Consider the following 26,790-nt stretch of genomic DNA (forward strand, 5'->3'; position numbering starts at 1 on the left):
TTTTTTAAAGATTTTATTTATTCATTTGAGACACAGAGATACAGAGAGAGAGAGAGCATGAGCAGGGAGAGAGGCAGAGGGAGAGGGAGAAGCAGGCTCCCCGCCGAGCCAGGAGCCCGATGTGGGGCTCGATCCCAGGACCCTGGGATCATGACCTGAGCCGAAGGCAGACGCTTAACCATCTGAGCCACCCAGGCACCCCAGATGTCTTAATTTTTTTAATGAAAGATTATGATGATGATGATGATTGTTATTTGTGAGGTATTTCTACATTTTTCCTATCATACTCAGATAGGACTTTTCCAAAATAATAAAATCTCCTTGTGGTAAGCAGGATAATCCCCACCACTCCCAAAGATGTCCACATTCTAATCACTAGAACTGAATATATTATCTTTTTTTTTTAAAGATTTTATTTATTTATTTGACAGAGAGAGACACAGTGAGAGAGGGATCACAAGCAGTGGGAGTGAGAGAGGGAGAAGCAGGCCACCCACGGAGCATGGAGCCTGATGCGGGGCTCGATCCCAGGACACTGGGATCATGACCTGAGCCGAAGGCAGACACCTAACGACTGAGCCACACAGGTGCCCTGAACTGAATATATTATCTTACAGAGCAAAAAGGAATTAAGGTTGCAGATAGAATTAAGGTAGCTAACAGTTTACCTTAAAATAGGAAGGTTATCCAGGTGATCACAATGGAGTCACCGTCCTTAAAAGTGGGAAAGTAGGCAGAAGAAAAGGTCAGAGTGATATGATCAGATGTGAGAAAGGCACCACCCTCCATTGCCAGCTTTGCAGATGGAGGAAGGGGCCACAAGCCAAGGAATGGAGACGGACTCTAGAAGCAGGAAAAGGCAAGAAAACAGATTTTCCCTGAGAGCCTCCAGAAAGGAGTGCAGCCCTGAGAACACCCTGATCTTAGCCCAGTGACACTCCTGTCAGACTTCTGACCTCCAGAGCTGTAAAATAATAAATCTGTACTGTTTTAAGTCACTAGGTTTATGGTAATTTGTTACACAACAGTAGAAAACTTATACAGATAGTAAAATGACACACAGATATTACCAAAAAATGTGGAAGTGGGACAGAGTCTGGGAAGCACTGTGTGCCAAGAGGATATTGAGAGACACGTGTATGTCTGGAGTTGCGACTGCCAGTGACAAGTAGGGTTACCTAGGAGGTAGACAAAATGAGAAATGTCATTCATTGCTGAAACCTTCTCTTAACCTAACCACGTATGGCAAACTGAGGTTAACCAGACTGAGGCACCTTTCCTCTGGCCCTAGTAGGCCCACATTAGGAGACCACCATAGCAATTCCAAAGTCCTTGTGTTAAATTCAAAATTGCATCTGACTACCTATCAATATAATTTTAAACACGTGACAGGAATGTTCCTCCAACAGTGAAAAGCACATGGGAGTGGTTATTCATTGAAATCCTGGAAATAAGGCACTATAAAAAAGGAATGGTAATATGCTAATGGGCTCTAGGGAAACCCCAGTAAACTGAAATTACATGTATCATGTCGAAATTACAGGGCAAAAGAAGACACCTGTTCTCTATTCTGTGACTAGTGATGAGGGCTGAGAAGCCCCACCACTTTCCTCTTTATGAAGGTTGACTTACTAAAGGTAAAAAGCTGGGTAGACCCACCATTCCAAGTATTTAAAGTGGCAACTGTCATTTTACCTGCACAGTGGTTACCTGGTCTAAAGATATGTTTTTGTGTGTGGCAGCCATGTACACTACTACAAAAGTAATAGAGAGGTAAGAAGGAAGCGACACTGATACACACTGATTACCCTAAAATAACAGAAAACAAGTTTAGACCAATTTACTAATACTGTTGCTCTTTGGGGGGAAAACTACTGCTGGGTATATATAGAGGTATACACAGAAATATATACACGTGTATTGCATATATCTGACAGATGATATTTTCTGAAGATATCTTCCATCCCACATTCTCTTATGCCAGGTGACCTTGCCATTCTGCCATCAAGAAATGGAGTCTAATTCTCCTCCCTTGAACCTGAGCTCAGCTGGCCTTAGAGGTTTGCATGTAACTAACAGAATGCAACAATAATGAACCTGGGTTACTTCCAAGTCTAGATAGATAGATAAGAAGAAGAAGTAATAGTAGTGGTAGTAGTAGAAGTAGTTTCTACCTGGTTGACTTGGAACTCAGTCTCCAGATATTCTCTTTCAGAACACTCCCTTAGGAGAATGTTCTATGCTATGAGAAGCATGGAGGGGCCACACGGAGGGGCCACACGGAGGGGCCATGAGTAGATACCACGACAGCCATTCTAGGCTAGAAGCTAAGTATGTGCATGAAGAAGCCTCAAGATAATCCTAGTCCCAGGGCATTCACAATTCCTGCCCAATGAGTAGGAAATATGAGAATATGAGTAGGAATATAAGACATGACTGAGGACTAAAGCAAAGTAGGAGAAAAAATTATTAGGTGATAGAACAGAGACATTTAAGAGACAAACTAAGATCTTAGTGAATTCTGGTAGTGGGGGCTGAGGAAGATGAATATATATATAGATGAATATTATATATTATATTGTAGAATGAAGAACAAAGCTTGAAAAATAACTCGTGTGGTTTTGGACATGTAGAATTAGAAGTATGTAGGAGGGAGTACTGAAAAATACAGATTAATGGACAGACCAAAAAAAAAAAATCATGAAGGAAAATGAGAAAGGACTGCAACCTAACAAAAAAGGAGGAGGAGGAAGAGGAGGAGGGGGGTGGAGAAGAAAGCAAGCACAATGGGTTTACGAAAGACAACATGGTTTTCAAAAAGCAGGAAGTCAGCTTTGGTAGCATATACTATAGAACAGTCAGGGTGGATAAAGATGAAAAAATATTAGATTTAGAAAGTAGTGGGTCACTGATGCTATCAGCAGGGGAAATTGAGGGAACAGAGAAGCTGAAGCATCAAATTCATTATTTTTTCAAGAGCATTATCTGAGGAGAAAATTAAGTGTATCCGTGTTACTTTAAAACTTTCTTCTGAATGCTGTCTATAAAGATTAGTAGTATTTATCAGAAGATATAATCCACCTTGAAGATGTTATAGTAATTATGGAATATACATAACAACATGCTGTTTTTACGTAACACTGCTACAAGGAAAGCGGATGTAGTCCTTGAGTTCATTCCAGTAATTTTGCTGGGTTTAAGAGCACTGAATCCAATATTTTCTGTCTGAGTCCACCGGTGCCAACAGGGCAATCAGTATATTTCACAGGCCACCAGAGATAAATTTTAGAATCCCTCCCAAACACAGACCACTCTGTGTTTACAATTAAGTGGACTTTGTCCGTGGTCTCGTTAGTATAACTGGACTTCACTCAGATTGGAAGGCCTACTTCCCAGTCCAAAGCTTTATCCAAATTATTGTGTTTATGGACCAGACTGAGGATTGCAAAAGCAAACAACCTGCCCAAGGTCACTAAGCAAATCAAAGGAGTTGTCTGGATTCCAACTGAGGTCTAACTGGCTCCAAGACCTAATCCTTCCATTGTCACACCAAAGTCAGCTTGCACTCCCTTGAGCAATGGAACAAAGTCCTCACTCTCAGGGCATTCCGTGTAGAAGGGAAGACACGTAGAGAACACAAACGAGTATCCTGTGAGCAGTAATATACTAAGGTACATAAAAACAGCTGTAAGTACACAAAGAGTAACACGGCGATAACTACTCTGGAGTCCCTACCATTTGGCAGACATTGTGCTGAACTCTTTTTATATCCTTAAGTCAACTATGTGAAATAGGAATTAAGTCCATTTTACAAACTAAGAAACTGACGCACCCAGATTCCGAAAATCGCGCAATTAAGGAACTACATTTCGTCCCAGTGACCGCAGTCCGCAGGCTTAGACTCTGGCTCTGACGTAGGATCAGTTTGTTACCTCCTGCAAGGGTCACCCTCGACGAGGACTGCCTGAAGACTCCCACTCCGCCGGACATCCCTTGAGCGCCAGGGTCCCTGCCTTCCGCCCCGCGAATCACAGATTCGCCGCATCACGACCCCGCCCCTTCCAGAATCCCGCCCTCACACTTCTTCTTCAGGTCTCTCTGCTCGCACCTCTCCATCACCAACAAGGGGACTCGCATCGGCGCGTGTGCAAACTGAACTCTCCAACCCGCTTGGTCGCCCCAACAGAGCTAGCGTGGCCTCCCGAATCTCAGCAGCTCAAGCTCCCTGGCGACGAGGACGTCACACACTGCTCGCCTGCCGCAGCCCCGGCGTTCGCGGTCCTCTCCTGATAGACTTCCGCCAGGCAAAAGCAATCGGCCCATCGCAACATACTGGCGCCTCCGCCCGGAAACTCAAGCGTCAACGCTTTGGTTCCGGTGCGTCGGCCAGCGATTGGGATTTAGAGACTTGAATTGGGTTCGCGGTCAGCTGATACGGAAACCCCCATGTTCTGGACTAACGTCTTTTTAGAACACTCCCTTGCACATAGATATTCGTTAAAATCAGCTAAGAAAAAAAAAATATTTTGAAGCCAGTACTCTAGGCTCTGTGGCTATTTGTGGGATGGGGAGCTTGCCAGCTTAATAAAAAAAAACTTTTTAAAGTGCTATGAATGGTTAGGTCGAGTGGTAATCAGTGTAATATCTTATCATTGGACCTTTAATAGCAGTGCTTTTGCTGCCAGATGGCCTGTAATCCAGTCATTTATGAATGTATTTTCTACTCATTCAGTAACCCCCTTTTTGTGGATCACTGAAAGGCTAAAGGAACACAGAGATAAAAACAGATTAAAGCTGGCAGTTAAACGGGCACACAAATGAACGTGTGCATTTGGCAGTTTAGGGCACAGCCCCCACATGTACCATTTGCCAGGATGAGTGAGAGAAAGCCTCACCTATCAAGTACTATTTGAGATGACATAATCGTATAGAGTGAAGGTGACATGGAGTAACATTTCCCATGCTATCCCTGAAACCTTCCCATCTGTCCTTGCCTCTCTTGCCACTGAAACGTCCCTGGTTTAATCCCCTATTATTTTTCACCTACTAAAGTGTTCCTAAGCAGTCTCCAATGCTTTTAGGCTGCTCCAATAACACTCATGTCCACATGAGTGGACTACAGGGTCAAATATGGGGTAGGAGAGAGGAAATAAACTGTGATTTTCAAGTCCATCTTTGACATTGCTGGAAGTTACTGAAAAGATATAAAAGAGAGTGGGGATTCTCCTGCCCTTGCCTACAGCATTCATGCTGATTTTCTTAGCATGCAATCTCAAGCCTTTTGTACTGTAACTTTGAGGTCAAAGGCTGCCTTCCTGCCTGTGTACCCTAGTATTCACTCCATACTCCTTCTAGAGGGAGACACCATTCTCTGAGTATTCTGTGAACTTCCACAAGTACAAAATGCACCTCTAGGGAAACCAGGTTTATGAAGCCTCCAGACTCTGCAGGCAATGTTAAATTAATCCCTCTTCAGAACCTATGACTCATATAACTTGCATGTAACTTTTGACTCCCCCCCCCAAAAAAACCCTTAATAGCTTACTGTTAACTGGAAGCCTTACCAATGACATAAAGTCAATTAACACATATTTTGTATGTTATATGTATTATACTGTATTCTTACAATAAAAAGAAAATGTTAAGAAAATAATAAGAGAAAATATTTACAGTACTACACTGAAAAAAATCAGCATGTAAGTGGACCCATACAGTTCAAACCCATGGTGTTCAAGGGCAAGGTATATAAGGATATAAGCAACATGAAGAGGAGAGTCTTACTGTTTGAATCTCCAACATCTATACAAGTCCCTAGTGTATGGCAAGTGTTTAATAAATGTTCATTGAATTAATGATGATGTAGATTATTTTAATAAGTGTCTTCTATGCTGGAGCCTTGATCAAGTTGGTACTGTTAAGGAGTTCTGTGGCACACTTTGTTTGTTCAAAGGCAGTTTCTTCCCTGGTTTGGAAAAACCAGAGTGGGCCAAAGCTGATCAAAGCTTCTGGCTCTGTACTTCCCACTAGAGGAGCCTGAACTACACCATGTGGAGCCTGTTTAACATTCTTCATTCAATAAACATTTTTTTAGCATGTATTCACCTAGCACTGTTTCTTGTTCTCTCAATGCCTCAGGAAAACTTTGATTCACCCAAAAGAGATTTTCCAGGTCAAGGAAAATTCATTTGCAAAGACATCATTCCTTCACAGCATAGGAGGAAACATGCCCCCTGGTGATATGATACAGACTGGCAACTTACGCTGAGGGCAGGCCTCAGAGCTACCTTCCAGGGCCACTGTCCCAGATGGTCCCTTCCCACTCAGGCTCCCACCATGTGGGGATCAGCTGGCACACCTGGGTGTGTGCACATGTATGTATGTGTATGTGTGTGTCAGTATGTTTGTGGAGAGGCAGGTTCAATGGACCAGCAGGAATAACTGATTATTACTGCCTAGAGGCAGCTGATGCTCAGGAGCCCTAGTTTCTTGTGGTTAATCCATGTTGGCAAGGAAAAGGGAGGTGAGAAAAAACAGGAGAAAGCAGAGCACGAAGCATGAAGGCAGAGGAAATAGATGAAGAAAGAGAGTAGAGCCCAGCTGGTTGGCAGCTCCTCAAAGCACCAGATGTGGAAGATTTTCTCATCTGTGGTTTGTTGTGTCCTTGTTGTGGAGTACAGGGTTTATGGTTCTGCTGGGCTAAACGCATCAGTCAGTCCTTAGGGAGGCAGCTCTGCACAAAGGGGATGCAGTAGCTGAGGTTGCCAAGGCAATTCACGCAGCCTGGAATTTCCTGGTCCCATAGTATCTAAAGGGAGAATGCAGAGACAGACCAAGTCAGGATTCATAATTATGCGACCCCCTGTAGAGAGTGCAGGCCTACACTAGAGCTGGCCTTGCGGGGGGGGGGTGGGGGGGGAGATTCAGTCTTGTGTGGTCTTCGCACGCCCTCTGGTGGTGTTAGGCAGTGACTCTAAGGCTTTCTGCTGGGAGCATCACAGACCAGTTATGACTCTCAACCTTTTTGTCCTCAAAGTCTAGTCTCCATTCTCAGTCTAGAGGAAATAAAAAATCCCACCACAGAAATCTCTTGTCTACGTCCCCCCCCACCATTTTTTGAGACATCCAGCAGGTTAAACACTATTTAAGGATCAAAAGGCAGAAAACAAACAGGAAAAAGTTTTTAATGAATTATCTGAAGCAAAGACTTAGGATGGAATGTCTATCATCTGTAAGCAAATTATTTCTCATCTACTAGTCAATGATAGTAACAGCCACTCCTTTATCAACTATCTTCTTTGCCTCTTTCTCTACTGAGTGCCTTGCATACCTAGTCACCTAGGCTAACTGACACAGACAACTACAAAACTCCCAATTCACAAGTGAGTTAACTGAGACTGAAGTGGGTTCTGTAATCTGTGTATGATTACACGGTTTATAATCTGACAAACTGACAAGATTCCAATTCAGGTTTATCAATTTGTATGTTTTCCCATTGAACTTTGCTGTTTGCAGAAGAGACATGTAAGATCATGCAGAGAGAGCTTTCCACACACAATTAATTGCTATTAATAGACGGCTGGGCAATGTCATTAAAATACTATTTTAGATATGACATTTTAAAAAATATTTTATTTATTTATTTCAGAGAGAGAGAGAACAGGAGGGAGACGGAGAGAGAATCCAAAGTAGACTCCAAGCCAAGCTCAGAGCCTGACACGGAGCTGGATCCCACAACCACGAGATCACGACCCAAGCTGAAACCAAGAGTCAGATGCTCAACCGAATGAGCCACCCAGGTGCCCTTAGATGTGACATTTTGATAAGAATTTTGTTGTCACTAATAATTCTTACCTAATTATTTAATAATAGCTAACATCTACTGAGTACTTTCCCCATGCCATTGTTCTAAACTTTACATAATTAACTCACATTAACTCTATTACATTGCTACTGTTATTCCCATTTTCCACGTGAGGAAACTGAGCCAAGTAGTTAAATAATTTTCCCAAGATAGTAAGTGTATATTTAATTTGTAGAGTGTAATGTTCCTCACTATGGTTCCTCATTGTGACGGAAAAGAGCTTATTTGCAGAGGATTGGGGGATGGGTGTGCAGGTTTGCAGGAGCTGGGGAAAAGCTAACTTGCTGTGCATATGAAAGTAATGAGTGTGGGGGACAGAGAGAAGGAAAGGAATTAAGAGCAAGAGAAGATCCAGAAACAGAAAAACAGGATCCATCAAGGCTGGGCCCTACATAAGGAAATGGCCAAGTGAGTAAAGGATGGGCTGCCCATGATGGACTTTGTGGGAAAGAGAAATTTAATAAGGGGATTTCTCTCTTCTCTATGAAATCTTTAGTAAATTTTACATAGATTACTAATACTTTGTATCAGAAAACTGAGTTTTCCCTATGATAGGGAACTCAGGGACAATAATAGAACATAACCATCAACTGAATTGTAAATTGAAATGCTCGAATGGATTCCCAAAGGCACAAGACATCAGTGTCTTAAATTGATATATGTTCATTCCTTACCAGGGACTTGGAAAGACCAGGAAAGACATAAGGTCAGCTCATAAAGCACTGTCCTTGCTGTTGTGGAGAGAAGAGAGATCAGGCAGGATTAAAAAGAAACATTCCCTGCCTTAGAGGCTTAGTCTTACCAAATCCTAACAGCACTCCCCTTCGAGTGCCAAACTCATTTATTGTAGTTATTAGCGAATTCCTTACAATACAGTCTGTACAAGATCATGTCATCTACAAAGATTGTTGGTTTTCCTTCTTCCTTTCCAATCTGGATACTTATTTCATTTTGTGCCCTCCTAATCATCCTGGCTAAAACCTCCAAGTTCAATGTCAAATAGCAGTGGTAAGAGCAGACATTCTTGCCTTTTTTCTGACCTTAGGAAGAAAGCACTCATTCTTTGCCTGTTAAGTTTGATAGCTGTGAGGTGTTTTTTGGTTTTTTGTTTTATAGATGACTTTTGTCAAGTTGAACCATGTTTCTTCCTATTCCTGGTTTGTTGAGTGTTTTCATCTTGAAGAAGTGTTGAATTCTGTCGTGTTTTTCTGCATCAATATGATTATGTGGTTTTTGTTCTTAATTCTACTGATGTAGTATATTATATAATAATTTTTGAATGTTAAATCAATCTTGCATACCTGAAATAAATCTCTCTTGATCATGATGTATAACCCTCTCTATATGTTATTGGATTCAGTTTGCTAGTATTTTGTTGAGGTTTTTGCATCTACATTCATAGGAGGTATTGATCTGTACTTTTCTTATGTTTTTGCCTGGTTTTTGTATCAGGATAATACTAGCCTCGTAGAATGAGTTGGTAAGTGTTCCATTCTCTTCTACTTTTTTGGAAAAGTTTGTAAAGAATTGATAATTAATTCTTCTTTTGAATCTTTTGTAGAATTCACAATGAAGCCATCTGCATCTGGGCTTTTTGTGTATGTGTGTGTGGGTATAATTTCTTGTTATAGGTCTATTCAGATTTATATTCCTTCTTGTATCAATTTTGGTAGTTTCTTTCTAGAAATTTATTTAATCTAAATTACATAATTTATTGGCATAGAATTTATAGCATTCTATCATAGTTCATTTTAATTGCTCTAAGTTTGCTAGTAATGTCCCCTCTTTCATTCCTGATTTTAAAATGATTTGTCTTTCTTTTATTAGTCAATCTAGCCAAAAGCTTGTCAATTTTGTTGATCTTTAAAAAAAAAAGGAAACTTCAGTTTCGCTGATTTCTCTATTGTGTTTCTGTTCTCCTTCATTTACTTCTGTTCTAATCTTTACTTTCTTCTGTCTGCTTTAGGTTTTTTTTCTCTTCTTTTTCAAGTGCATTAAGGTGAAAGGTTAAGTCACTAACTTGAGCTCTTTTCTCAATATAGGTATTTATAGCTACACATTTCCAACTAAGTACTGTTTTGATACATCCCTTACTTTTGGTATGTTGTATCTTCATTTTCATTCATCTCAAAGTATTTATTATACTTTTGATTTCTTCTCTGATCAGTTGGACATTCAATTACATTTTATTTTCACATGCTTGTAAATTTCCAAAATTTCCTCTATAGTTGATTTCTTACAGTCCTAGAACATGTTTGAAATTAGTATGGTTGAAATCCTTTTAAATTTATTGAGACTTGTTTTATGACCTTGCATAATGTCTACCCTGGAGAATGTTCCATGTGCACTTGAGAAGAACGTGTCTTCTGCTGTTGTTGGGTAGAGTAATCCACGGATGACGTCAGGTCCAGTTGCTTTACAGTGTTGTTCAAGTTTTCTGTTTACTTAGGTAGATGATCTTTTGCCTATTTGTTCTATTTATTATTAAAAGTGGGGTATTGAAGTCTCCTACTATTATTATAAAATAGCCTTTTTCTAAGTTTTTGCTTTTTGTATCGTTGGGCTGTGTTGTTAGTTGTATATATGTTTTATAACAGTTATGTTTTCTTGACTGTTGACCATTTATCATTTTAAAACATTCCTCTTTGTCTCTTGTAATAATTTTTTGCCTCAAAGTACACTTTATCTGATATTAGACAGCCAAAGCAGCTCTCTTTGGTTACCATTTGCATGGTGTCAATTTTTCCATCCTTATACCTTGAACTTAGTGTCTTTGAATCTAAAGTGAACCTCTTATAGACAGCATATAGTTGGATTGTAGTTTTTATCCATTCTGTCAAACTCTGCTTTTTAATTAGTGAATATAATTCTTTTATATTTAATGTAAACTGGTAAGTAGGACTTCCATCTGCTATTTTTACTATTTTCTATGTCTTTTGTATTTTTCTCTAGTCCTTAACTGCCTTCTTTTGTATTAAAAGGATATTTCCTAGTGTAACATTTAATTCCTTTTGTGATTTTTAATACATTTTATCATTATCATTTATTTGGGAAAGAGAGAGAGAGAGCACAGGCAGGGGGAGCAGCAGGCAGAGGGACAAACAGGCTCCCCACCAAGTAGGGAGCCCAACGTGAGGCCGATCCCAGGACCACGGGACCATGACCTGAGCTGAAGGCAGATGCCCAGCGACTTAGCCACCCAGGGGCCCCATGTTTTTAACTACATTTTTTGAGTGACTTTCTTAAAGCTTACTCTGGGGCTCACAATATATATTATTTACCTGAATCTACTTCATATTTATTCTAACTTAATCTAAGATATACAAACTTTCTTCCTATTTGGCTTGATCCTTCCCCACTTTTTTGTACTATTATTGTTATACATATTACATCTATGCATGTCACAAGTCCAACAAACATTTTATAATTATTGATTTATGCTCTTCTGTGTTTTAAAGAAGTTTTTTTTTTAATATTCATTTATTTGAGAGAGAGGGAGAGAGACTGAGAGAGAACACATGCATGCGCACATGCACGAGTTGGCAGGGGGTGGCAGAGGGAGAGAGAGAATCTCCAGCAAACTCCTGGCTGAGCGCAGAGCCCGACACGGGGCTCGATCTCACAACCATGTGATCATGACCTGAACGGAAATCAAGAGTTGGACCCTTAACCAAAATGAGCCACCCAAGCGCCTCTAAAGAAGTTGTTTTTTAATTATTTATAAACTTTTAAGTGTTAACCTTCTTATTTATCATGTTTGGTTCTCTTCTTTGCTTCCTGTGGCAATTATCATCTGGTGTTATTTCCTTGCTCCAATAAAGGTGCATTCCCAACCCCCCCTTTTTTTTTTTTTAAGATTTTATTTATTTGAGAGAGAGAATGAGATACAGAGAGAGAGCATGAGAGGGTCAGAGGGAGAAGCAGACTCCCTGCTCAGCAGGGAGCCCAATGCGGGACTTGATCCGGGACTCCAGGATCATGACCTAAGCCGAAGGCAGTCGCCAACCCCTTCTTTGCTCTATTATTGTCTAATATATTATATTCCCATATGTAGACCTCAAAATACATTTTATAGTAAGTGTCTTATTTGTTCTTAAATGAATTAAGAAAGGAGGAAAATGTAATTGTAATTTTTAAAAAATAATTACCTAAATACCTTTATTGGTGCTCCTTGTCTTTTCTTGTGGATTTAAATTACCATCTGGTATCACTTTCCTCTCGTGCTCTTTCCTCAGTCATGTCCACTCTATTGATGACCCCATCAAAGGCATTTCTGTTGCACTGTTTTTCTGTAATTTCCTTTTGATTCTAAAATTTCTATCTCTCTGCTTATATTACCCATCTGTTCTTTCATGTTGTATACTTTTTCCAACAGAGCTCTAAACATATTAATTAGTTATTTTAAACTCAGTCTGATAAGTCCAACTTCCTTGCCATATATGAATCTGATTTTGATGCTTAGTCTTTTCAAGATGTGCTTGTTGTATTTTAGTATGCCTTGTAATTTCTTTGTTCGAAGTTGGACATAATACCCAGTTGGATTGAGTAAAAGAAACTCCACTGAACAGCCTTTAGTGGTAGTTATGTGAAGGGGGAGGGAACATTCTATAGTTTTATGATTAGGTCTCAGTCTTTTAGTGATCATGGTCCCAATATGACTTTCACTACTACCTCTCAAGTCTTCCTCCCCACACCCCTACTCCATTTAGTTGAAACAGGAGGCTAGAAGGGACTGAAGTTGGGTAGTTCACTTATCCCAGAGCTGCTTAAGCTCTGGTAAAATCCAGTGTGATTAGTCTCTAGCAAAAGTTTCCTTTGGGGCCAGGCTTTTTGTTAAGGAGAACAAAATTTAGAGGACATATTTCAGAATGGTTAATTTCTCCTCCCTTCTGCTGAAACCACAAGATTTTCCTCTAATATTCAGAGTGAGAAACTGGTGGGGCTCCAGGAACTAAAACTCACAAAAATGTGCCTCTGGCCTGGTCTCCAGGAGTTTTTAAGTCAAGCTAGTCCATGCTCAGTCTCCAGTAATTAGTCAATTACCCTTCAAGCATTCCTACCTGATGCTGGCTCCAGCAGTGGCTTCTGGGTTGTTTCTCCTTCAGGTAACCCGTGATCCTCTGTATTTGTCTATCTCAAGTTTTCAGGTGGTGCTTTTTGTCCTGTGTCTTCAGTTCTCCCATGGATCAAAGAATAGTTGTTGATTTTCAGGTTTTCAGCTTTTTCTTTTTGTTAGGATGGGAGGCGTTCCTACATGTTGGACCAGAAACGGAAGTCCCTATGCTGTTTTTAAAGGAACTACCAATTTTCTAGACCAGTTGTACCATTTTACATTATACCAGCAAACGTGTGAGAGATCTAGTTTCTCCACATCCTTACCAGCATTTGGAATTGTCACTTTTTTTTATTTCAGCTGTTCTAATAAGTGTGTAGTGATTTCTCAATGTAGTCCAAATTTGTATTTCCCTGATGGCTAGTGATGTCAACCATTCTCTTCATGTGCTTATTTGCCATATTCATATACTCTCTTCAGTGAAATGTCACTTTGTGTCTTTTGACCATTTACTAATTGGACTGTTTGCTTTTTTATTATTGAGTTTTCAGAATTCTTTATATATTCTAGATATGTGTCTTTTAGCAGAAATGTGGTTTGCAAATATTTTCTCTCAGTCTGGATTGTATTTTCATTTTTTAATGGGGTCTTTGGAAAACAAAAGTTTTTAATTTTGATGAGATCCAACTTACCAAGTTTTTCTTTCATGAATGTTTTTGTGAAGAACTATTTTTTAAGAACTATACACTAAGTCCTGAAGACTTTCTGCCTTCTTTTCCCAAAAGTTTTAAGTTTTACATTTAAATTAGATCCATTTTGAGTTACTTTTTGTACATGGAGCAATGTTTAAGTGGAGGTCTATTATTTTTCTTGGCCCATGAAATCCAATTGTTCTCTCAGATCTCTATTTCTATCATGATTTATCATCACTAGATAATCAGCATGGTTTCCTTTTTGCTAAAACTAACCCACTGAAAATAGTGATCTTGATTGGGCAAGAGGCAGGTAGATTTGTAATTTTTTGGCAACATAAGGGGGAGTATTTCAATTGAGACTTTAGGCATCTGGAACTCAGTGTGAAAATATCAGAGAGTGGGGCAACAGGGCTGGCTAAGACAGGGGTAAAAAGGAGAAAATAAATTAAAAAAAAACTAACTTCCCTCAATTCTATCCTTTTGCCTAGCATTTAGATCACAGCAAACCCCAAGTTAAAAAAATAAGAACAAAACTACAGTCAAGTTGCATGCAAATAATGCTAAGGCATAAAGCATACCTTAAATCAGTATTTCCAAATTGTAATCATCTATGGAATACTTGAACAAATTTGCTGTATCTGTATGTAATATGTACTATTTCATGATTTTTGCCTTAATGGAGAACATTATAATTTTCTTAACATGTTTTAATTGTATCAATACAATCATCAGGTGACACTTTGGAGAGTGATTAGTATATCATCTGAGGTATTATAAGTAAAACCAAAACTCTCATCAGCCTGTAATCGATATTATTTTCCTACATAGGTGTGACATAAAATCACTGCCTGATGTTATTGTGACTTTTTATCAAGATTATCTGTCATCACGTTACTCACATCCAAGCTTCTGCAGGTCTGAAATTTTCTTCCCACTGAATATGTAGTGGGAATTCCAGTTGATAACATTTTTGTTAAAAAAAAAAAAAGAAAGAAAGAAAGAAAAGAATCAACTAAGTCAAGTTGTCTTAGTCTTAAGAATTTCTGGATTTTGTCCTTGGAGGAGGTCAGGATCTTCCCAAGGTCTGGGTCCTCGAATATTCTTCCAGTCATCAAAAGCGGAGTCCTTTATTTTCTATAGAGCCACAAAAATTAAAGTATATATATTAGGGTAAAAGTCCTGTGGCTTTGATTAGGACACTACTAAATGAATGAATAAATAAGTGAGTGGAAAAAATCCAATAGGCCCTCAATTATAATTTTAACAAATAAATCAACTGCATGTCACACGTAATAATTGAAGTAATGACATATTTTCTAGGATTTGGAATTTTTCTTGCTTGCTATGGAGGTTAATTAGACTATCTTTCTCCCTCCCCCCATCAGAATAAAATTATCAAATTAGAGAAAGAGTCTGCATACTTTATTTTTGAAAGCACAAAGAAAGGCAAGAAGCCGGAAAAACAAAAGTCCAACTCTGAAGGCTGATCCAGCTAATAATGACTAACATGGGTTAGCATGGTGACAGTAGCAAATGAGAGGAAAAGAACAAAGGTAGAGACCCTAAAATCTGCTAGAAGGAAGAAAAGAGACTAAGATGATTTGTCTTGCACCTGAGAAATGAGTCTGAGCCTATGAATGAAGACATTCCCCACAGCTGCCATGAGCAAATAAATACCTTTCAGTCAATAAAACCTAGTTTCAACTATAGTTTGGATCATGGTACCTTCACAGTTAGTGTGAAATACCTCTCAGCAGGGAAATGAAGGTAGGATAAAGGGAAAAATATAAATGGTTCTTCACCTTTCAACACCACTCTGACAGTAACTTTTCTACATCTGCTTTGATTGTTCTGGAATTACTGAGTAAATAAGATAGAAAAAGAGGCTCAGAGAACACAGAATAGCTTACATCCAGAGATAGGGAAAATGATATAAATTTACAATGACACTTGGATAATAAGCATTTCTCTTTTGCTAACAAGCTGTATAACCTTGGGCAAGCGATTTAAGCCATCTGGTCACTAATTCCCTCATGAATAATAATAAAAAGGCTGAACCAAATGGTCTACATGGTTTCTTCAGTTCTCAAATTCTATGGTTTCCAAAATAACTAAAAGAAAATTTACTCCCAGACAAACCCTCCACAGCATCACTACTGACATAGTGCTTATAGATCGAGAAGTAGCAAGTCACAGGTTTTGACAAAATAATGGGGAAGTAGTGAACTGAAACCATTCTCTAAATGTCACTTACAGTTTTGCTAGGAGTCTGTATTAAATATATGTAAATGAACAAAGTTCTACTAATTTAAACTGCAAAGGAGTAAATTATTTTCAAGTATAGTTATGAAATTATCCAAAGTTATAAAAAGGTTTGAAAAAAGAATGGCCTTTACCCAGATAACATAAGACATATATGCTCAAGAGAACTTAAGAATAATTCTTAGATGAGGGGTGGCTGGGTGGCTCAGTCGTTAAGTGCCTGCCTTCGGCTCAGGTCACGATCCCAGGGTCCTGGGATCGAGCCCCGCATCGGGCTCCCTGCTTGGCAGGAAGCCTGCTTCTCCCTCTCCCACTCCCCTTGCCTGTGTTCCCTCTCTCACTGTCTCTCCCTCTGTCAAATAAATAAATAAAATCTTTTAAAAATTTTTTTAAAAATAAAAAAAAAAGAATAATTCTTAGATGGGATGCAAGGATGGCAGAACAACCTCACATAAACGTGTTCCAGTCTTCAAAGATCTTTAGTAAATAAAAGAGTCTCTGTGGAATTGTGTAAAACATGTACAGTCACTGAAGATTATGCTGTACATGTGTTGGGCAAGACCACCTAAGGCTTACCACTTAACAACTAACTGCTACAGAATTGAGTATGAAACAGAATCAAGAAGTGCTAAAGAAGAGCAGTGTCAATACTGGATTTTCAGCCCTGATACAGTAAAGACCTCTCTTTAATACCTAGCTTCTACCTTGACATACACCTGAGACACCACAAAGGCTACTCTTTAGGAATAAGGATTATGCCAAGAGTAAGACCTACTTTGGACTCATTCCAACAAAGCTTAAAGCCAAGCTCTGACAAGATCCTCTAGAGAGACAATTTGGAGAATGAGTCCCATAAAGTTACAGCAGTTTAGGAAACACCAAAGCCTTTCCACAGATCCTCCCTTAAAAAGACAAAACCAAGCTCAAAATGATCAGCCAGTAATTTAACTGCCTGCTAAAATGAGAATCAACTCTTCACAAGTCTCTTCAATGTATTATTTACAATGTTCACCTTTCAAGCAAAAATGACCAACCATACAAAGAAACAGGAAAATATGATCCACAGCCAAAAAAATCAACAAAATACAAGAAATGGAGAACATCCCCCCTAACCACCTGCTATAATACCATGTACTATTAAACACTTTAATTTTTGCTAATCAGATGGGTGGACAATGACACATCGTTATAATTTTAACTAACATTCCTGTAAGTTTGGTATCTTGTCATATGTTTAAGAATATTTATTCTCCACATCATTCGCCATCAGGGAAATGCAAATCAAAACCACAATGAGATACCACCTTATACCAGTCAGAGCGGCTAAAATTAACAAGTCAGGAAACAACAGATGTTGGCGAGAATGTGGAGAAAGGGGAACCTTCTTACACTATCAGTGGGAATGCAAACTGGTGCAGCCACTCTGGAAAACAGTATGAAGGTTCCTCAAGAAGTTAAAAATAGAGCTAGGATGCCTGGGTGGCTCAGTCGGTTAAGTGTCTGCCTTCAGCTCAGGTCATGATCCCAGGGTCCTGGAATCGAGTCCCACATGGGGCTCCCTGCTCGGCGGGGAGCCTGCTTCTCCCTCTGCCTGCTGCTCCCCCCTGCTTGTGCTCTTTCTGTCTCCCTGTCTCTGACAGATAAATAAATAAAACCTTAAAAAAAAAAAATAGAGCTACCCTACGACCCAGCAATTGCACTACTAGGTATTTACCCCAAAGATACAGATGTAGTGAAAAGAAGGGGCACCTGCACCCCAATGTTCATAGCAGCAATGTCCACTATTAATAGCCAAACTGTAGAAGAAGCCAAGATGCCCTTCAACAGATGAATGGATAAAGATGTGGTTCATATATACAATGGAGTATTACTCAGCCATCAGAAAGGATAAATACCTACCATTTACATCAACATGAATGGAACTGGAGAGTATCATGCTAAGTGAAATAAATCAATCAGAGAAAGACAATTATCATATGGTTTTACTCACATGTGGAATATAAGAAATAGCACAGAGGATCATACGGGAAGGGAGGGAAAACTGAATGGGAAGAAATCAGAGAGGGAGACAAACCATGAGAGATTCTTGACTCTGGGAAACAAACTGAGGGTTGTGGAAAGGGAAGTGGGTGGGGGGATGGGGTAACTGAGTGATGGGCATTAAGAAGAGCACGTGATGTGATGAGCACTGGGTGTTATACACAACTAATGAATCACTGAACACTACATCAAGTTATGATGTACTATATGTTGGCTAACTGAATTTAAATAAAAAAATTGTTAAAGACACACACACCAAAAAGAATGATATTTATTTCCTTTTTGCTGAAGTCTTTACATTCTTTGCCCATGTTCCCACTGACCAACTAAAATACTAAACTTTTCCATGTTGATCTGTAGATATTGCTCATATTTAAATAAACGAATTCACCATGAAAAGATAAACAATATTTTTACAATTCCTCATTTAACTAGTGACTTTATATACATTATTTTGTTTTAGGCTGAACTTTTGAATATATATATATATATTTTTTAAGATTTTATTTATTTATTTGAGAGAGAAAGAATGAGACAGAGAGAGAGCATGAGAGTGGGGAGGGTCAGAGGGAGAAGCAGACTCCCTGCTGAGCAGGGAGCCCGATGTGGGACTCGATCCCAGGACTCCAGGATCATGACCTGAGCTGAAGGCAGTTGCTTAACCAACTGAGCCACCCAGGCACCCGAACTTTTGAATATTTATAGATAAACTCATCAGTCTTTACTTTTAAAGCTTTTGAATTTTGTATCACATTTAAATCAACTTTTCTGACTCAAGACCACAATAAAGAATCTCCATTTTTTTCTCCTAGTATTTTTAGCACTGTTTTTTTATTTTTAAATTCTAGTTCCACCTAGAATTTATTCATTTTAATATGTGAAATAGAGATCCATCTTTATTTTCTTTTCAAATGACTACATAATTAGTTGTCCCAATACCATATTGTTTGGGGTAATTTTTTTCTGCACTGGTAATAATTCAAATTCACCTTAAGACAGACAGAATCAGTCACTGACTAGTAAGACTATTACAAAAGAGATTATATTAACATATAACATATATTAACATATGTACCTCATACTCTGATTCCAATGATACTTTATTCATTTTCAGTTTTTTTTCTAATTCAGGATCAATCTGTAGAAAAGAAAGAGGAGCCATAAGTTATTAAGTCTGTTATATGCAATTTGAATTTAAAAAGTCACATAAGGGATGGTTGGGCTGGTAAGGCAGATAACAAACGCATGACAGTCTCGATCAGTCCAATCGTGTAGTGATAACTAAGGTACTGCTACCATCATTATGACGACTACCAGCAGCTAATATTTACTGAGCACTTTTTATGTGCCAGGCATTTTGACATATACTCACAAAAACATAAATATGATGACGATCACAAGTAAAGATAATGGGACACAAGGAGTATGAATTACATGTTGAAGAGGAAGAAACTGGCTTTGAACCTTGGCCTTGTGCTTCCACAGTCCATGCTGTTAACCACCACCCTAAATGATGTTATTACATAAAAATACTAATAAATGTATGCTGCTCTTGAAAACAAAAAAGAACACCTTCAATACACCTGAAATAAAGAAGTGTCTAAGAAAATATTAGACAGGATTCCACAGTGGTAAATAGGAGCTGATGTCATGTTATCTGTGTGTGGCAAAGTGTTAAGGAAAGAAGAATGTGATGGCAGAAGTCAATAAACAAAACAACAAAACCCAAATTAAAATAAGTGGAATAGCTGAATAGTGACTGAATTTAAGACTAAATTAACACACTAGAAATACAACCTGAGGATTCCATTAGAATGATGCACAAGAGTTGGGATGAACGAAAGAAAAGCTGTGTTATAAAAGCTAGATCCACAAGTTCCAACACATGTCTATTAGGGGTTTCAGAATTAGAGAACAAAGAGAATAGAGGAAGGGATATAATTAAATAATTGACCAGTAATTAATTGAATATTTAGAGACACATGAGTCCCCAGATTGAAAAAACATAATAAAAAATAACCACAACAAAACAAAAACTGCCCATTCTTAATCAAATAATAATAAAGCTTTAGAATATTAAGGATAAAAAAGAAAATCTCAAAACCAAAAAGAGTGAAAAGACTTTACTTAAAAAGGAATATGGATTAGAAAAAAGACTGCTCATTAGCAACCTTGTATGGTAAAAGAAGATAGAATTATTTCAGTATTGCTATTGATGGAGGATTATTTTCAACCTCAGTTTTATTTTTACTGTTTTATCTTTTCTTCTTTCTTGACTTTTACTTGATTTTTTTCTCAATCAGTTTCGAGTGGTAGAGATATATACAAACGTATCAATAATTCAGTAAATATTAAACTCATCTATTAACTAGTAGAGATTTTCTGAACTTTAAAAAAATCCTGCTATCCACTACTTACAAGAAATGCACTTAAAAAAGAATGAAAGCACAAGGTTGACAGTAGAGGGCTATAAAAATGATACACCAACAAAAAAGCTATGGGGATAGGGAGATCACTAAATAGCAGTATTTATAATGGATAAAACAGAGTTCAAGGCAAACTATCAAAAAGGCAGATTTTATATTGATAAATGGAACAATTTTTCAAAAATATAGAAGAATTATAAAATATCATCTGACTACATTGCTTTAAAATGTATGCATCAAGGGATGCCTGGGTGGCTCAGTCGTTAAGCGTCTGCCTTCGGCTCAGGTCATGATCCCAGGGTCCTGCGACTGAGCCCTGCATTGGGCTCCCTGCTTGGCGGGAAGCCTGCTTCTCCCTCTCCCACTCCCCCTGCTTGTGTTCCCTCTCTCGCTGTGTCTCTCTCTGTCAAATAAATAAATAAAATATTTAAAAAATAAAAATAAAATAAATAAAATAAAATGTATGCATCAAAATGGATAAAAATAAACACATTTTTTTAAAGAGAAATGTTTTCTTTTTTTTTTTTAAGAATTTTTTATTTATTCATTTGAGACAGAGACACAGAGAGAGAGACAGTAGGAGCAGTGGGGAGAGGGAGAGGAAGAGGGAGAAGCAGACTCCCTGCTCAGCAGGGAGCCAGACGTGGGGCTCAATCCCAGGACCTGGAGATCATGACCTGAGCCAAAGGCAGATGCTTAACCATCTGAGCCACCCAGACGCCCCTAAACACAAACATTCTAGAAGAGCTTAACATACCTTTTGCAGAATCTAATAGATCAAGCAGATTATATTAATGATTATTGAAAATATGAGTAAAATAATAAGATTTTTCTAATAGGCATATATAGAATTTTGAGCCCCCAAAATTTAGATTGCCATTTCCCCTCAAATACACACAAGATGTTTATAAGAACTAAACTTATTCTAGGGCAGAAGGGAAAACTAGGCAAATTCACATGTAAAAAATATTGTCATACATGCCACACTGACTATAGTAAATAACACTTAAAATCACTTGATGTTAGCCAAAGGGCCGAGAAGTGATAACATTTAAAATCAATAACAAAAAGATAACTGCAGGAAAAATCCAAATATATGGAAGCTAAAAAAGTTTTAAATTATATTAACATGTTAAAGAGGCTATAAAAAATGAAAATTACAAAGCATTTAGAAGTGAAAAGTGACCTTGTTGAACTATCTTATTCATTCTAATAGTTTTAATCTTCTTCAGCAGACAAATTTCTTGGTAGGCAACATTTCATCTGCACATGATCACATTTTCAATTCTTTCTTTCTAAACTTCATACCACTTATTTCTTTTTGCTGTTTGACTACATATGGTATAGGGCTATGACCTGCAAAACAGTACTAAAAAGTAGCTACAATTATGAATATTCTTTTCTTATTCTTGGCTTTAATGGGAATGCTTCTAACGTTCCTCTATTAAGAATATTTATTATGATTACGGTTAACAGAATTCAACAAAGTGGCTAGATTAACAGATAAATATCAATCAAAGTGCAAGGATCTACATACAAAATCAACAGAGTTTCTTTACTCAAGTCCAATTAGGAAATGTCAGAAAAAGAAGAATCCATAACCAGAATAGTCTTATCTATTTAAAAAATTAAATCTATAGCTAAATACATTTTAAAAAAGAAAGACTGAAGCCCAGAAGGTGTCACTGGCAAATTGTATAAAATATTTAAGAAAGTAACACCAATTCTACACAATCTGTTCCAGAAAATAAAAAAGGAGGGAACCCAACTTATGTTATGAAGCCAGCATTACCCTAATACCAAAACCAGAATGTTGGGGAATTTTCCCTTCTTCCCTTCTAGGTTCATTGGCCGGCCTAATAATTGACATAAAACACATGAACTGGAGAAAAAAAATTATGTACGTATGGGAGGCCCACAAAGATATGATACTCACAGGTAGCCAGGCAATTGAGTTAGGAAATTAAATATCATCCTGAGCAAAGGAAAATGAGGTAGGGAACTAAGGTTTAAAAGGGGAGGAAGAAAATCACAGGAAGATGAAAAGACAAATGTTTGGTAAACAAATGTCTACTATGCCATGCAGGTAAGTCTTTCTGGTATAAAAAGTTATATATCTGGTAAAAGATCTCTTCCTGGTACAGGTCCTCCATCTAAGTTGTTTTAGGCAGTTAAAAGGAGAGAGAAAAGCTTTTCCATAGTCTGCTGGGTCTTCAGCTCAAAATAATCCACATGTCAAAATGGTTCATTTTGGGAGAGCATATCCTGCTCCCCCTCAAGACCAAACAGTAAGAGGAAAAAAACAAAAGCTAAAACCTGCAACAATCTCTACAGTAACCTCTCGTGGAAGAGTAAAAATAAAGCTTTCAAACCAACAGAACAACAAATTAATAAAACATTATTAATCCAAAAGAGGACAAACAAAAGTCAAAAGAAATAATGGTAACAAATAGTGCATAAAAAAGTATATTTAAACCCAAATATATAAAAATTTACATTAAATGTAAATGGATTTAATGATCCAATTAAAAAGACTATTAAAAACATATATTCTGTTTATAAGAGATATATATTTAAAACCTACATTTATAGAAAAGTTAAGATTGAAAGGAAGCTAAAGAAGCTATATTAACATGCAACAAAACAGCCTTTAAGGAAAAAAGCATTATTAGCAAGCAAAGTGTTAAGAAAAAGACAACAGGCCCAAAATGGAGTCACTTCTGCTAAGTATGTCACCAAACTGAAACTTAATATCTAACCTAAGTTCCATCCTCCCCAGGAATGTAATTTTAACCAGTCTGGAATTTCCTGGTCAGAGTAGTGAGGTAAACTACCTGATTGTCCTTGTCTGTCCCCCCAAGAAAGATGAAATAATGTGCTCTTTCCTTGTCCCTGCTCAGAGCTCTTTTCCATTTGCCTGATGCATGAATCACTGAATAAAACCAATTTGATCTTTAAATTTATTGATATTTAAATTTTGTTTTTTAACAAAAACTTCGTTACACTAAAAACTCAAGTCCCCATGAAGATGTAATAATTCTGAAATTATGTGTGCCTAATATCATGGTGAAATGGAATCATAATGAGAGACGTTAGCACAATTTTCTCAGTAGCAGATAGAAAAAACAGATTTAAAAAGTCAACACTACAGAAAATTTGAGAAAACCCTACAAAGCTGACCAAATGGATGTATAAATTTTTAATATGTACCCAACACTGCTAGATATACATTCTTTCAAGCACACATTATTTATATATAAACTGATCATATGTTGGGTCATAAAACAAGTCTCAACAAATATCAAAGAATGAACTCATTGAAAATATTCTTTGATTACAATGCATCTAAGTTAAAAATCAATAAAAAATAATTAGGACAAGTAGCAAGATGGCGGAGGAGGAGGAGACCTAAAGTTCGTCTGGTCCCAGGAATTCAGCTAGTTATCAAACCATTCAGAACACCTACAAACTCAACAGGAGATCGAAGAAAAGAACAGCAGCAATTCTATGAACAAAAAAGTGACCACTTTCTGGAAGGTAGGACATGCAGAGAAGTGAATCCAAGGCGATATTTGAGAAGATAGACCGTGGGGGAGGGAGCCTCCGTCAGCCGCTACCTGCAAGTGATAGAGCAGTGGAGCACAAAATCGGAACTTTTAGAAGTCTGCTCCGCTGAGGGATGTCGCTCCAGTGGCTAAGCAGGGGGTGGAACCCTCGCTGGGACAGTGTGGTCTCAGGAACCCCAGGGTCACAGAAAGACCGGGGGTGCCTGAATGCGGCAGAGCTCCCAGGTACTGAAATGGGGAAGCCAGCTGCAGAGACCCAACAAGCGGCAGATCTGGGGAGACTCCCCTTCCTCCCCCAGGAGGAGCAGCATGGCAGTGCACCACAGCAATCTGCTCGGTTTGGAGACTCCAAACGGGGTTGTGTGCTAGAGATAGAAACACTCAGTCACAGGCCGGGTGAGCTCAGAGTGCAGCCGGAGACCAGGGAGACAGGGGTGATTGACTGCTTTTCTCTGGGGGCTCACTAAGGAGTGGGGCCCCGAGCTCTCGGCTCCTCTGGGACCAGAGACTGGCAGGCCACCATTTTCACTCTCGTCCTCCAAGGCTGTACAGAAAGCTTTCAGGGAACAAAAGCTACTGAGGGCAAACCCGAGCACATTATTTAGCCTGACCCCTGGCAAGGGCAGTGTAATTCCGCCTCCAGCAAAGACATTTGGGAACCACGGCAACAGGCCCCTTCCCCAGAAGATCAGCAAGAATATCCAGCCAAGACCAAGTTTACCGATCAATGAGAACTGCAAAACTCCAGCGCTAGGGGAGTACAGCACATAGAATTCAAGGCTTTTCTCCCATGATTCATTAGTCCTTAAAAGTTAATTTTTAAAATTTTCTTTAGTTTTTTCCTTTTCTATTTTTTTTGTAAAAAAAACCCAATGTATTTATTTAATATATTCATCACAAGGGCTCAACCAGAGACTTAATTTAAAAAACAGAAACAAAACAAAAATGACACCACAGCTTAAGATACAGAGTCCTAGATAGAAATGAAGAGAAAGACTATCTAAGGAGAAAATAAAAAGACAACACAAAGAGAGAGGCTGGACAGTCAGGGATCTTGGCTGGAGACCTGCTTTGAGTAGGTTTCTTGCAGATACTTCTTAAAGGCTGTGGGGTTTTTCCAGAGCTCGGCAGCATGCGTGTTCAAAGGACTATCAATGTTTGGTTCTCCTAGCAGGCTCTGGATGGACAGCAGGATGGTCCTGACATCATACAGGGCAGACCACTTGTCCTTCAGGATGTCCAGGCAGATGTTCCCCTGGGTGTCCACGTTCGGGTGGCAGCAGGGTGTGAGGAACTTCACCGTGGGCGCGTTGTAAGGGTAGCCACTGGGGAACTCCAGGGAGAGCTTATACCTCAGGTCTTCATACACTGTGCCTGCTGCCCCATGGATGGTCCCCACCCATTTGAAAAGGTTGTCGGATTCAGGGAAGGCAGAGATGCCTTTGTCACCAGACATCATGAGGGTCATCAGCTCCTGCTGTAGCCTCTTGCCCACGGGGCCCCGGGCAGCGCCCCTGCTGGGCTTGGCTCCTTTGCGGGTGGCAGCAACGCTGGCAGCAGCTGGGTCGCGGGTCTGGGAGGGATCCTGGGAGGCGCGGGGAGGGAGACAGGAACTCAGAGAGCACTACTGCAACTGCCTCCTTTTCTATTTTTTTAGTTGAATTTTTCTTCTTTCCTTTTTCAACCAACATCTTATCAATTCCTTTTTTAAAATCTTTTTTAATTTTCATTTTTACAGTCATATTCTATCCTTTCATTGTATTTAACCTTATTTTTTGTATATATATATGTTTTTCTTTCTTTAAGATTTTGGGATACAGTTTCTTCTAACAGACCAAAATATAACCTAAAATCTAGTATATGACTTTGTCCTAGTCTCCCACCTGATCACATTCTTTGTTTTTTAATTTTTTTTGTTCTTTTTTCAACCAACTTCTTATCAATTCCTTTTTTAAAATCTTTTTAAATTTTCATCTTTACAGTCATATTCCATCTCTTCATCGTATTTACCCTTATTTTTGTACATATATAAGTTTTTCTTTCTTTAAAATTTTGGGAGGCAGTTTCTTCTAACAAGACCAAAATACACCCAAAATCTAGTGTGTGGCTCTGTTCTATTCACCAGCCTGATCATATTCTTTTTTTTTTTTTCTTTATTTTCCCCACGATTTCGGGTCTCTTCTGTTTCGTTTAGTGTATATTTTTCTGGGGTCATTGTTATCCTTTTAGCATTTTGTTCTCTCATTCATCTATTCTTCTCTGGACAAAATGACAAGACGGAAAAACACCTCAAAAAAAAGAACTAGAGGCAGTACCAACTGCCAGGGACCTATCAAATCAGACATTAGCAAGATGTCGGAACTAGAGTTCAGAATGACGCTTATAAAGATACTAGCTGGGCTTGAAAAAAGCATAGAAGATACTAGAGAATCTCCTTCTGGAGAAATAAAAGAACTAAAATCTTACCAAGTCGAAATCAAAAAGGCTATTAACGACGTGCAATCTAAAATGAAGACTCTAACTGCTAGGGTAAATGAGGCAGAAGAGAGAATTAGATATCTTAGAAGACCAAATGATGGAAAATAAAGAAGCTGAGAAAAAGAGAGAGAAACAACTACTGGATCACGAGGGGAGAATTCGGGAGATAAGTGATACCGTAAAGCAAAACAACATTAGAATAACTGGGATCCCAGAAGAAGAAAGAGAGAGGGAAGCAGAAGGTATATTGGAGCAAATTAAAGCAGAGAACTGCCCTAATTTGGGGAAGGAAACAGGCATCAAAATCCAGGAGGCACAGAGAACCCCCCTCAAAATCAATAAAAATATGTCAACACCCTGACATCTAATAGTAAAACTCACAAGTCTCAGAGACAAAGAGAAAATCCTG

The 26,790-nt window shown here is 38.6% G+C and overlaps 1 protein-coding gene across 3 annotated transcripts in view; it reads right to left on the reverse strand.

Annotated features, from left to right (window-relative positions):
• Positions 1 to 26,790, reverse strand: part of LOC123861740 (ubiquitin-conjugating enzyme E2 C) — a 61,594-nt gene that overhangs the window by 15,254 nt on the left and 19,550 nt on the right. The window contains exons 3-5 of one of the 3 annotated variants that reach the window (XR_010405230.1): positions 18,987 to 19,049; positions 8,536 to 14,743; positions 4,109 to 6,805 (exon numbers count right to left, since the gene is read on the reverse strand). Coding sequence is in view for 1 of the 3 variants with exons in the window: in XM_054513761.2 (XP_054369736.1) it covers positions 24,949 to 25,488 (540 nt within the window). In the remaining 2 variants the exon portion in view is untranslated. Of the gene's footprint in view, positions 1 to 4,108; positions 6,806 to 8,535; positions 14,744 to 18,986; positions 25,489 to 26,790 lie in introns of those variants that run through there. The other 2 variants (XR_010405231.1, XM_054513761.2) reach the window with 2 other exon arrangements.

This window comes from Mirounga angustirostris, unplaced genomic scaffold (assembly GCF_029215605.1).
Source record: "Mirounga angustirostris isolate CCGP_5_RB_7025 unplaced genomic scaffold, mMirAng1.0.hap1 SCAF_9, whole genome shotgun sequence".
In the NCBI taxonomy this organism is placed as follows: domain Eukaryota; kingdom Metazoa; phylum Chordata; class Mammalia; order Carnivora; family Phocidae; genus Mirounga; species Mirounga angustirostris.